This window comes from Periplaneta americana, chromosome 5 (assembly GCF_040183065.1).
Source record: "Periplaneta americana isolate PAMFEO1 chromosome 5, P.americana_PAMFEO1_priV1, whole genome shotgun sequence".
Lineage (NCBI taxonomy): Eukaryota > Metazoa > Arthropoda > Insecta > Blattodea > Blattidae > Periplaneta > Periplaneta americana.
This window is the reverse complement of record NC_091121.1, coordinates 172955437-172969462: the sequence shown is the minus strand read 5'-3', so window position 1 is coordinate 172969462 and position 14026 is coordinate 172955437. Positions and strand designations below refer to the sequence as shown.

At 35.7% G+C, this 14026-nt stretch overlaps 1 protein-coding gene across 1 annotated transcript; it reads right to left on the bottom strand.

Annotated features, from left to right (window-relative positions):
• Window positions 1–4921: 4921 nt before the first annotated feature.
• Window positions 4922–13973, bottom strand: LOC138700282 (uncharacterized). Its single transcript, XM_069826785.1, has 3 exons — window positions 13827–13973; window positions 11269–11397; window positions 4922–5307 (listed from the first exon to the last, which is right to left on the bottom strand). Exons 1-3 carry the CDS (start codon window positions 13873–13875, stop codon window positions 5090–5092), a joined length of 396 nt encoding a protein of 131 aa, XP_069682886.1. The 5' UTR covers window positions 13876–13973; the 3' UTR covers window positions 4922–5089.
• Between the last annotated feature and the right edge of the window lie 53 nt (window positions 13974–14026).

Genomic DNA, 14026 nt, shown 5'->3' with positions numbered 1-14026 from the left:
TGATGCCCTTTCCTTTTAAAACTTTAAGCACCAGGGCAAACAATCCTATAATTGTTTAAGACCCATTTTGCATTCCTAATAATTTACATTTCTCATTTATTTTGACATGAAAAAGATCATATGTTTACATAGTCCCTTCTACTCAGTTTAGGTTCTAGTCTTAAAAGGGCTTAAGTGCGGCTAGTTTTGGAAATAATGAAGAAAATTGTTAAATGAGCAACATTATCTATTTTAGAAGAAATAAAAACAAATAATATCCAGGAAAGACCTCTTAATTAAAAAAAACTCTATAAGTGACATCAATTTCAGTCTTTCTACTACTCTCCTGAAAAGTATACAATTTTTATTTAAGACCTTTCTCTTCCCAGCCACAGAACTGTAATCCATAGTGTGAATAAAATAACATAATTATATTATTTTGATTTCTGTAGCTGTAATTCAATTATTATTTAATTATTGTAGCTTTCCATGAGCTTTTGCTTTAGTAACAGTGTACTTTTAAAAATACGTCACATTTCAGACACATCTTCAAAGCATAGCTTTGTATCGCTTCGAGTTACACATCATATTCAGTAGCTCGTGTTTCATATACTGCATGCTATTTTTTTGTCGGTCGTAGCTGGAATCGACTTACAGCGACAGCAGTAAAATCCGAACCTATATGCATAATCCACGTTACGCAGCGGAAGTAGAAATCCACAGTTGTACCTATTCTATCCTTACATTGCATGCTCTTTTTCTTTGTCTGGCGAACTTTAAAGATGATATCTCACTTAAACTCCTCTTGAATTGTTGAAGCGTCATCATCTTCATCACATCGACACTTAGGCCTATTACTGATGATGATGATGATGATGATGATGATGATGGAGGATTATTATTATTATTATTATTATTATTATTAATAGTACTACTACAACTATTATTTCAATTTCCATATGTATTAGTAGTAGTTTTATTTTGCCTAGCAAAGTTAAGGCCATAAGGCCTTCTCTTCCACTCAACCAGGTTTCAATAATATATATGAAATACAAAATTATGTGATAGATTACAAAACAACGCAAAAGAAGATACCTTAGAAATTACATAAAATATAGTAGAAAATTACAAATAGTCAAGATCAGTTACATAATATAAGGACAATATAAAATAAAGTAGAAAATTACACATAATCAAAATCGGTTATACTTACACATATTTTTCTCACATGCATCAATTATTGCATATCTTTGGATATTGAAATAAAATGTTTTAAAAATCCAATACAGGCCATTCGTTATCCGTTGTAACATGTGCGTGAGGGGAAGAAGAAAGTGGACTGGGAAGTTTATTGGGTTATTTTTACGACGCTGTATCAACATCTAGATTATTTAGCGTCTGAATGGAATGAAGGTGATAATGCCGGTGAAATGAGTCCGGGGTCCAGCACCGAAAGTTACCCAGCATTTGCTCGTACTGGGTTGAGGGAAAACCCCGGAAAAAACCTCAACCAGGTAACTTGCCCCGACTGGGATTCGAACCCGGGCCACCTGGTTTCGCGGCCAGACGCGCTGACCGTTACTCCACAGGTGTGGACGGACTGGGAAGTTTCCCCTCACTACGCTTACACTTGACAGATAACTAACATACTAACCCCACCGTTAAGGTTCTTACTCTAAGCCACGATGTCGGCGGACACATGCATTTGGTTTCACGAGATGCTTTTTTAGTATCGTATTTGGATTGTGGAATAATTTTATTTAAGAGCTAAATTACAGACCATAAATTTTCTGTGTTCTTTTTCCGCTTCACTAACGTTTGATTTCTTCTTTGAATGCAATATATTTCCCTATTTCTGTACCGTGCTTTAGCTACATATTATTGCTGTTTGAAGTTAAAATATACTTTAAGTGAAACATATTTTCTTTACTTCTGCTGTATAACAGAATGTTTGGTCATTTGATAAAATGATCTTATAGACTCTACCTAGCGATTTTGTTTTCTATGTGTATTTTTGTGTGTCTTAAGAAGGGAATATTCCTATCACTATGAATATATTTAGATTCCTTTTGGTAATAATATTGACACTCAAGAATCAAGACGATTCTTCACTGTTGAAAGTTGTTGCGATATTTAAAACAACTGGGTAATATCGATGATTTAAACTTCACTTTTTGGTGAAATGAGTGTGATTAGTTAAAATTTAATTACAAAATGTGAAGATATGTTTCTGACAATAATTAAGGACATAACATTGCAAATGTGCTAAGTGCCAAAAACAGCTTTCTGAGATATTGACGAAAAACACTTTGCGAAATGCATGTTCGGATCCTACAACACCGTCTTTTGGCGCACGAGTGAGTCTCTTATAGCTGAGCTACGACAAAGACAATTTATTATGATTTTCCTATATGGATGCTGCTCCCTTAGATTGAATAAAATTAAATTTAGAAAATTGGCACTTAGCACATTTAGAATATTTGGTCTTCAATTATGTTTACATCCCTTAATATAAGATAACAAATAATAATAATAATGTGTTAAAATGTAATTTTTCTTTTTCCAGACAAAATCTTCGTTTTGTGAAACAAGTCCTTTGACCTAAAATATTTTCCGTGGAAATATTACTTGAAGAGTTCATAACCATAGTGGGCCAAGCGCCATTTATTAAAAACGGAGAAAATAAGAGTTAAAATTAAGTGATTATCAAAATTTAACGAAAAAATGTAGCAAGTGAGATGAAGTATACAGATTAAAATTAAATGATATGTCAATCTTCATTAAATTATGGTATTTACTTAACTTTCTATCACCTTTACTTTTTAACTTCGCTTTAGAATATGCCATTAGGAAAGTTCAGGATAACAGGCAGGGTTTGGAATTGAACGGGCTACATCAGCTTCTTGTATATGCAGATGACGTGAATATGTTAGGAGAAAATACACAAACGGTTAGGGAAAACACGGAAATTTTACTTGAAGCAAGTAAAGCGATCGGTTTGGAAGTAAATCCCGAAAAGACAAAGTATATGATTATGTCTCGTGACGGGAATATTGTACGAAATGGAAATATAAATATTGGAGATTTATCCTTCGAAGAGGTGGAAAAATTCAAATATCTTGGAGCAACAGTAACAAATATAAATGACACTCGGGAGGAAATTAAACGCAGAATAAATATGGGAAATGCGTGTTATTATTCGGTTGAGAAGCTCTTATCATCCAGTCTGCTGTCCAAAAATCTGAAAGTTAGAATTTATAAAACAGTTATATTACCGGTTCTTCTATATGGCTGTGAAACTTGGACTCTCACTCTGAGAGAGGAACATAGGTTAAGGGTTTTTGAGAATAAGGTGCTTAGGAAAATATTTGGGGCTAAGCGGGATGAAGTTACAGGAGAATGGAGAAAGTTACACAACACAGAACTGCACGCATTGTATTCTTCACCTGACATAATTAGGAACTTGAAATCCAGACGTTTGAGATGGGCAGGGCATGTAGCACGTATGGGCGAATCCAGAATTGCATATAGAGTGTTAGTTGGGAGACCGGAGGGAAAAAGACCTTTAGGGAGGCCGAGACGTAGATGGGAGGATAATATTAAAATGGATTTGAGGGAGGTGGGGTATGATGATAGAGACTGGCTTAATCTTGCACAGGATAGGGACCGATGGCGGGCTTATGTGAGGGCGGCAATGAACCTTCGGGTTCCTTAAAAGCCATTTGTAAGTAAGTAAGTAAGTATTTACTTAACTTTAACTCTTGCTTTCTCCGTTTTTAATAAATGGCGCTTGGCCCGCTATGGCTTGAACCCTTCAACTGCATAAAATAAAGGGTAAATATTCTTTATCTTAAGAAGTAATTGGAAAAATTATGAAAACATGTATCATATTTTAGATACATCAATCAGGAATAAATTAAATATAAATTTAAAGAAAAATTATGTAAACTTTGGAAAATTGGGACAATTACAAATCGGTATTAAAAATTAATTGTAAGTAAACTAATTTGAATATCAAAATGAAAATTTGTATATTGCATGTCCACATTGTAAGAAATATGTGGTAAAAGCTTCTGGTTAATTGGTGTGGAAATGTAGAAGTTAGAAATTTCAGAGTTCTGTTGTCTTAAAATAAAATTATAAATTTATTTTATGCTCGACCATGCCGAAATGTAGTAATTATACACCTGGTAGCAGTACTTTAATGCATGTCATTTAAGTACACCTATTCATTAAAGTTCAGGTTTTCGATTATTCTCGGATATGCAATCGAAAGACAACGAGGGAAACGTCACGGAGGCTGGAAATCCAATACTGTCGCAGAAGGTTATGTTCTGTTACTATAATAATTAGCGTTAATTGTAAATAATATTAAAATAAATTCAATTTGTCATCTCGTTTTTCAATTCTAAATCTATTTCCAGGTTATATCAAAATTAGTTAATGTTATTCTCTACATTACATCAAGGTCAATGACATTATTGTTTCTCGGAAAAAAAAATCAATACTTTCGCGTCTGCGCACATCTCATAATTTACGAGCTATGCACAAGGTCACTTCCGATCTTCAGTCAGATACGAATAAAATGAATACTTCTGAATAATTTCAAGTTAGAAATATGATCGAGCATAAAAAGTCGTATGAAACTTGCCTATAATAGTAATTAAGTATGAAAATTATGAAACTCGCTTGCGCTCGTTTCATAAACAAACATACTCGCGTCTTAATTACTATCATTATAGGCTCGTTGCATAATGTACTATTATGTGTTTTGTTGAGTCGTTATATTCATCAGTTTAATGTCCAACTTTTAGTCATTTTTGCTGTTCCTTTGTGAGATATTATGTTTAAACAATGTAACAAGCAACATGTGTAACAATGTTTTATATCCACTATACATGTGTCTATATTTTTCTTCAAGAAAAAAGTAACAAAATGACACTACGGTAAAAATATATAATATAAAAGCTTAAGTATTGCTATGTTGTTAAATGACATTCTCAGAAAAAAATAATGAGGTCGCTGGGTGCACTTCATGTGTTTCATCTCAGTTTTTGCAGTCTTAGAGCTCTAGGCGGAATTAATAGATTCTAAGCTCTCTCATTTGACGTCATGCTCTTGAGAGTCTCGAGTAGATGAAAGTGAAGCAGATAGGCAGCATTAAGTTAGCGGCAGAGATGCTGAGTTGGCGAGTGGATCCATTGCACAACTTCTCGTCACAATAGTATGCGCGATAAGTTATCTCGTCGGAGTTACCATCACGTGTAAAGGGAAGATAATTGGCTAAATCCTGCCCACACATTCTCCACACCAGATTCACGCCATTGTCTGAAAAAAGTAAACCAAAATAAAAGTAGTCTACACATAGAATAAGCCTATATGATTGAGTTCGTGAGTTGAGAGTCAACAAGTCAATTCGAATTAACAAATAAATCATTCTCTTTTACAGCAAAATGAAGAAAGAATGTTTGTACTTTAAATAGATTTCGAAATTTTTAAGAATGTACACTTAGCTGCAAAAAGAATGGGCCGGCCAACAATTTCTAAGTTCCAGAGACATACATTGCGCATGCTCGTCTCGTCAAAGCTGTAGTTCACTAGGTAACACATAATTAAACCATTTAAATTTGCTGTATTTTGTTTAAGAGGCTAAAATATGCAATAAAATCAAATGGCGGGTTGATTCTAGATACATCAGGGCCCTTGAAGAGTGAAATAATAATAAAATTGATAAATACAAAATCGACCGGAGCGAATATGAACAGGAAAACCACGTATTATGCCGAACTGATATAAACAGTTGCAGGAGCGTAAGTTGTTACGGCATTGGTATATTGAACACGCTAGTATTAGTAGCTCAAGGTTCGAATCTCCCCCAATCTTCTTTTTTTATTATTACAAATTTGCCATCATATGTGTCTCGCAAAGCTATAATTATGTGGCGATATGTCTTAGAATATGCCCAAACTCTAATAAATAATAAACCTCCCTCTCTCTTTCAAGCAATACTGCTTTCTGTTAATATAACGTTCTGTCTCGTCATTACGCTTGAAGATGACACAGAAACAATAACTCATTGCCCTAGTTCCGACAGAACTTCGATTGGAGAAATGTCATTTTCTCTGACTAGGTAATTGTCTCCAATAGCAATGATAGTACTGCCCTAGTTTATTGTATGAATGACCACCGATACGCTTCGCGTGAGGGTCGCGTGTTGGGGGTGGATGTCATATGATGGTGCAGGACTTCTGGAATGCATCCACGGTCTGTTTGCGGCAGAAGTCTACGAACACATTTTGGCAAATGTAATGATACCTTCCGCCCAAAAACGATATCCAGAAGGAACACTTTTCTTCCAGCAGGATAATCATCCGATACACACCGCCAACCGGGTTCAAAGATGGTTTACGAGGAGGCGTGATGTCGACCCAGTCGACTGGCTTCCAAATTCACCAGATATGAATCCGTTTCAAAATTTGTGGGCTGCAGTCAAAAGGATCCTACGCTCTAATTGGGTAGAACAACCACCCGTTCGGACACCTGAAGAATTGTGGGACAGAGTTCTAGATGCAAGGGAGAAGATGGCCAAGAATTTAGAACTGTTTCATAATCTTGTGGACTCCATGCCGCACATGAGGGCAGATGTTGAAGCAGGTGGTTTGTGGACGAGATGCTAGTCCCCACCACAGCCTTGTTTTGTTAATATATTAACAAATTGTTTGTTTTTGTTAATTTAATTATTTATTTGTGTTTCATATGCGTCCGTTTTTTTAGGATGTGAAACAAGTTTTTTTGTTTATACAGGCCAGGTCTCACCTATTAATAGCCTTCAGGTGATGGGCAATAATATTTTTACAAGGCAGGCATAACGAAGTTTGTTAACAAATGCCATTTCACATTTAAACTAATAAATTAAGTAAAAGTTAAAAAAAATAATAATAATTTTACCGTACTAGGAGGCGAACTCACAACCTCTTGCACGGATGTCAGACTTCTTACCACTGGGCCACACACTGCTCATAAGGTTTATTACATTATAGACGGATGACTTTAAATGAAGAGACACCACAGCAATGCCTTGCACTGCGTTACGTTTACACGAGTGAACCGCGCGATAGAACTTAGCATTTCTATCGACCAAGAGTCGGCCCTACTTTTTGCCGCTAAGTGTACATCCTTTGAAATTTTGAATCCAATACAAATTTCACAGTAGATATACATTTTTAGTCGCCATGGGAACATGACGCCCGGAATTTGTCTACCCCTGATTTTTACAATAAGTAAAACATACCAAAGTACTTACTTATTTACTTATTGGCTTTTAAGGAACCCGAAGGTTCATTGCTGCCCTCACACAAGCCTGCCATTGGTCCCTATCCTGAGCAAGACTAATCCAGTCTCTATCATCATATCCCACCTCCCTCAAATCCATTTTAATTTTATCTTCCCATCTACGTCTCGGCCTTCCCAAAGGTCTTCTTCCTCCGGCCTCCCAACTAGCACTCTACATGCATTTCTGGATTCGCCCATACGTGCTACATGCCCTGCCCATCTCAAACGTTTGGATTTAATGTTCCTAGTTATGTCAGGTGAAGAATACAATGCGTGCAGTCTGTGTTGTGTAACTTTCTCCATTCTCCTGTAACTTCATCCCTTTTAGCTCCAAATGTTTTCCTAAGCACCTTATTCTCAAACACCCTTAACCTATGTTCCTCTCTCAAAGTGACAGTCCAAGTTTCACAACCATATAGAACAACCGGTAACATAACTGTTTTATAAATTCTAACTTTCAGATTTTTTGACAGCAGACTAGATGATAAAAGCTTGTCAACTGAATAATAACAGGCATTTCCCATATTTATTCTGTGTTTAATTTCCTCCCGAATATCATTTATATTTGTTACTGTTGCTCCCAGGTATTTGAATTTTCCCACCTCTTCAAAGGATAAATTTCCAATTTTTATATTTCCACATCTGTATTTCTCTTAAAATTTAGCATTCAAAATTTTGTAAATATGAGAAAAATAATGTGCATTGATTTTTATATTTAAGATGAAAATGTATTATGAAATAGTAAGTTTCTAGAATGTAGATGTGTTTTCCTTATTGTGAGAATAATTTTCTGTTGCCATGCTGTGGCTTTAAATAAATAATTTTGTTATTAAATCCACACGACAATATACAGTATTTTGTTCGTGAATACTGTTCTTATTGTTCAGTGTTCATGCAGTCAGACACACGAACAAGTAAAATAAAAGCACATGAAACGGAGCTGGAAGATAGCTCATTACAGCCTTGAACAGATCTGAGTCGCAGAGCACAGCTAGTATGATCCATGTACACTTAACTTGTACTCAAAGTAACCAAACGCAGTAGGCCTACTCTACTTATGAATAAAGAAATACATGTTTTCCGAGATATAACTTTATTAACAGTGAATAATTTTAATAGATTAAAAAAAAAGTCTCCACATGTTAACCCTAATCGATTGGGTCTGGACGCTCTCAGCATTTCCGATGTAATTTGATGTAATTCAATTAAATGGCTCCTTTGTTTATTTACATTACAAGAATGTAATTATTGGGGGAAGCGAATACATTAATTAACGTAAACACATGGAAATATAGCTTCCTGTGCTATGGTAATTAATTAGAAACCACGTCTGAGTTCCGTTTTTTCTGTCTATTTATTTATAGTACGAAATCACAAAGATCTCGTTGTTTTTGCGTCTTTGATAAGAATAATGACAAGTTATGAGTTTATTTCGAGAGTGTATACTTGCCTAACTATCCATCGCTTTCAGTTATCTCACATTCCATTTTCTGGGATTCGAACTCAAGTCTTTGGTTTTAAGGTCAGACTTTATAACCGTTTGGTTATGTAAGGGCAATTCAGATATTGCACTAATAGCAAGATAAAAATGGTCGTTTTCAATTCGGTCGGTACAATGTCATCCCCGTTGACGGAATTCCGAATAAATACAGGATAAGGTAGCGAGAAACATAAGAATACAACACAAGCACACGAACACAAAAAATACATCACACTAAAATACGAAAACGAAAACACACACAAGATTGCAACCTTATTCAAGAAACTGAATTACAATATCGCATACAGAACAAATAACACTCTACAAAAACATCTCAACACACAAACAACACAAACAAACAAATACAACCACACAGGCGCATACAAACTCAAATGTAACACCTGCAACAACTTCTACATAGGACAGACAGTCAGATCATTTCAAACACGTTACAAAGAACACATCACAGCCATAACAAAATTACAAAACACTTCCACATATGCAGAACACATCACAAATGCTAATAATTGTACAGGGACATCATTTTATTTTTACTTCAACTTTTATTGTACCTGAGTTTTTTAATGTACTTCACTCCCACTCCTTCTACTCCACACAGAACCAAGGCCGCAGTACTGAGTTAGTGAGTATAGTACGTTTCAGAAATATGTTCGCGTTTTCCAGTGACGAAAACTTCCAATATTGAATCATATTTTCGCACAGGTACTGTCGTCCGTTTGCCTACGTCGCATCCCGGTTTCTTCCACCTGCTGCTGCTCGCTCCACTGTAAAGACTAGTGGCTGGGCTTTCTTAGCTCTTTTCTGAAAACATTAATTTCTGTTAGGAATTCATTGGACGTCTACGTTATATTATGCAACTGTTTAAAATAACTTAAATAAAAGGACCTCGTTAAGTAATTAAGTATCACGTGATTCCCCCCTTTCTACGATCCTGCGACATAACCACTTCGACGGAGTAATTTTATCTGTGCGGGTCGGGCAGAAATGAAGACTGAATTTACAGTACGTAAGGTACTCTTGTATAGAGTAGGTACAGAATTATTTTAACATGAGTTACTAAGTATGAAGGACGAAATTGGTAATTGGAATTAGATGCAATGGTCTATAGTGCGATAATAGGCACAAAAGATCTGAAGCGTGTATCGAAATGAACAGCAACCATTTTAAAAAATGTGTTTAAATATCCATATTATGAATATTTTTGAATTTAACTTCCTTCTCTATATTGTACGCTAATGTGCTGTAGACAGTATAATATACGCTGCATAATGAATACGTTCGCATGGATAACTCAGTTCGTGAGTAAAAAGACTTATTGTTAACACTGTACTGTGTTTTGATTAAACAAGACCTAATGAAAATTATCAAATTCAAAATCGCAATATTTCCTACTTTACGTAAATGGATGAACTACTTTTCTTCCCTCCTATTCGTAGTAAAGTGATTTGTTTGTATATTACGCCAGTACCATCGAACTCCAGTTGTGGAAGGGGGTAGCAAACGGTGTTTCCGGGTCTCAATCATTAATCTAAAGGTATAGCCAGGTTAATATTAAAAATGTTAGTAAAAATAAAATGATGTCCCTGTATTTATAATTGTAATTGTATTCTTAATATTGTAGTTGTAATCCCCTGGTAGAGGGGAAGAGAAGGCCTGATGGCCTTATCTCTACCAGGTTAAATAAATAAATAAAAATAAAAAAACCTAGAGGGACATCAACACAGACATGGAAATATTACACATCCAACCAAAAAGCCAGAAACTAAACACACTAGAACAATATGAAATATACAGACACACAAAAACACACCCGAATGAAATTCTCAACACACAATTCAATTTCAGAACACACACTCTTTGACTCCACATTACACCACACAAACACACCCTCACAGGAAACAAAACAAGAGGCGGCAAGACCAGCAATGACCAGTTCTGAGGATGACCCATAATAAGTTGAAACATGTAAACCAGGTACGATGGAATTTAACACAAGAAAGTCATATAATACAGAAGAGTTCGCGGGAAAAACGATGAATGTCACAGTTTTCTTAAGGTTGATGTCATTATGTAATTCAATGGATTAGTGCCAAATTTAATGCTGTTCTTATGAAAAATGGTAAAAAGGAGAATTATCACCACGAATACAGTAATCCTTTCCTTTATTTTCTAAAGAAATAGCGCTACATCTTGCAGTTATAGACTCAATTAGATCATTATCTAATCCTTAACAGAAATGTGACATTGATCGTTTTTCCCGCGAACATTCCGAAGATTTTTTTTTTATTTATTTTCTGTGCATTTCATGAAGTTTGCATACCATCTGGTAGGCCAGAAATGACCGCAAATCACTACTTTAGAAGCCCACGTCTGTGATAGGTCTGTTTATCACTGAACAATAATAATGGATCAATAATTCAGAATCATGAAATGTGGACCAAGGTGTTAATACTCACATTCTCCGTCGATTTTGATGCACTGAGTCTCCTCCTTCCCACAGTCATGCGCCATGGCATTGTTCTCGAAAGGATCATTGCACGCCACGTTTGTATCAGGCTCGCACTTGTAGCATTCTAGAGAGTAGCCTGAAATACAGAAGAATGCGAAAGCATACTTATAGAGAGTTTCTTATCAATATTAATAACAATTTTGATGTTTCCTCCCCAGGCGGGTAGCGGCCGGATCCGGGAGCTCCAATTCCAGGTATCTTGACGTAGTTCTAAGTCATCAGGCTCAAGTTTAATTTACAGTGCAAAGTAAGTGATTACAAACCAGTAAATTAGAAGTCACCAAGTTTAGTAATAGCATGATAATTTACTGGAATGTGGTCCATGGAAAGTAGTGAATTTCTTTGAAAATTGCCTCTTTCAGTGTTACAGTTTCAGCCACAGTAGTAGTGATCTCACTGTTTACTACAGAATGTTAAAAAATAACGTTTACAACGTTTCAGAGATAATACAGGAGGTAAAAAACAAATATCTTTTTTAAGTGACAAAACTTTGGCAGATTCGCCGTTTATTGTGTACGTAAGTGTTAGTATAATCCATAAAGAACAAGACCAATAGTCGTTTTAGAGGTGGTGTTCAAACCGCCGTCCATTGAAGGCATTGCACAACTTGTACCTTCGTACTATGGAGTGTCTGCAACGCTCAAAAAGGCCAGCATTGCAGCTTCAACAACGCGAGCAACTAAGTCTTCTACCGTATCGATCGGTGTCTCATACACAAAACATTTCACGTCTCTCCACAAAAAGAAATCCAGTGGAGTTAGGTCCGGTGATCGAGGTGGCCACGGTACCGGCCCACCCCTGCCAATCCAACGATCGGGGAATGTAGCATTTAGGTGGTTCCTGATACGACGATCAAAGTGTGGAGGGGCACCGTCATGCTGAAACCATATTCGTTCTCTGATGTTCAGTGGGATATTTTCTAAAAGTTCTGGTAGGACGTCGCGTAGAAAACAAAATAATTACCACCATGGAGGCTGTTAGGCAACAGATAAGGCCCTACAAGATGGTCGTGCACAAACAGAACTAACCAGTGTGTGTTGTGCCGGAAGTCAAGTCATCTATCCTTCAGGCCATGTAGCGGCAAAACGGCGCATCTGCTCAACTTTTGTCACTTAAAACAGATGTTCGTTTTTATCTCCTCTATCATCCCTGGAACGTTGTAAACGTTATTTTTTAACACCCTGTATATTAGTTTGGAAAGACATTGCTCGAAGAGAAAAGATGTTATATCCATGTTTACTAGGGATCACATAAGCTACTATAGCTGAAAAGTTTACACGGGCGATAAATTTTCATTGGCACAGTACAACAAAAATTCCTGCTTGAAGACACTAAACCTAAACTCTTAGAGTGCTTTTCACTGAACTTGATGAGTAAAATATAATTATGGACAACTTTCTTCAATTCAGCCTATAACTTCTAACTCAAAAGCGATGATTCAATCCGATATTTAGTCATTAACTATACGTCGTTCCATAATGTCTAACAGACGATGTAAGCATTTCCGGTGGACGATGAAAGAAGTATAATTGCTATTCAACCAACTTCAGACGGGCCAACTTCAAGATAAGCGTGGAATGAAACCTCTGCCATTGGTTCAATAGTAAGGATCCTTCTCTTCCTCTTCCGGCAATGTTTACGTCGCCTGTCAGACATTAAGGAACGAAGTATAGGTATAATCGAAAATTGTACATTAAATTCATTGTAATTATTTTATTATTTGTTGCAATTATTGGGATAATTTTATTTCGAAGATATTTCAGTTATTACTTATAATATTTTGCCTTGTTTTAGCTTTACCTTCAAAGTATGATTTTACAAGTGCTCAAATGGTTTCATAGTTCAAATTTTTAAGTTTGCTAAATGTTAATTTTTGATTATCTTCCTATCCATTGTAGATAATTTATAATTTATACTCTTATTTTAAGGGTTCAGAACCATAGTGGGCCAAGCGCAATTTACTAAAACTGTAGAAACAAGGGTTAAAATGAAGTTATTACCATAATTCAATGGATACATATAGCAAGTAATATAAAATATACACATTAAAACTAAATGATATGTCAATCTTAATTAAACTATGGTATTCACTTAACTTTAACCCTTGTTTTCTCAGTTTTTAATAAATGCCGCTTGGCCCTCTATGGCTCTGAACCCTTCATTTCATCATTTTATATTAATACAATATAACTAACCTAAAAACGTTATAATTCATATATTCACAAGTTAGTGAGAGCAATGTTCTATTAATTTTAAATTCACAAAAAACATGTAAACGCTGGTTATAAGAAACAGTGGCATTTCTTACATAATCGCTTATGAAATTCTTCCTCCTTCACATCTGTACTCTCTTTAACATAACTTTTCACGCATTCTTTCTGGCATTTTCTGCATTTAACAATCTAGTAAAATTGTATCTGTAAGAAAGAATCAAGCATGACCTTAGAAACTAATATTAGAGTTTAGTTACTACTTCTGGAATGACTTTAAGATAAGAAGCATTACCTGTGTGGCTTGCCAGCAAGATGATCAAATAATACGCAAGCTTATCCATTTCTGCACCGCTTGTACTGCACTGCGTCCTCTGTCAAACAAGATACACTCTGATATGAATCGACTCAGGTCGATAATCATATCCACGTCACAGACTTTATCAGTTCAGTATATATGTACAGTGTGAAGGTGTGTTTAGGGACAATTGGAGT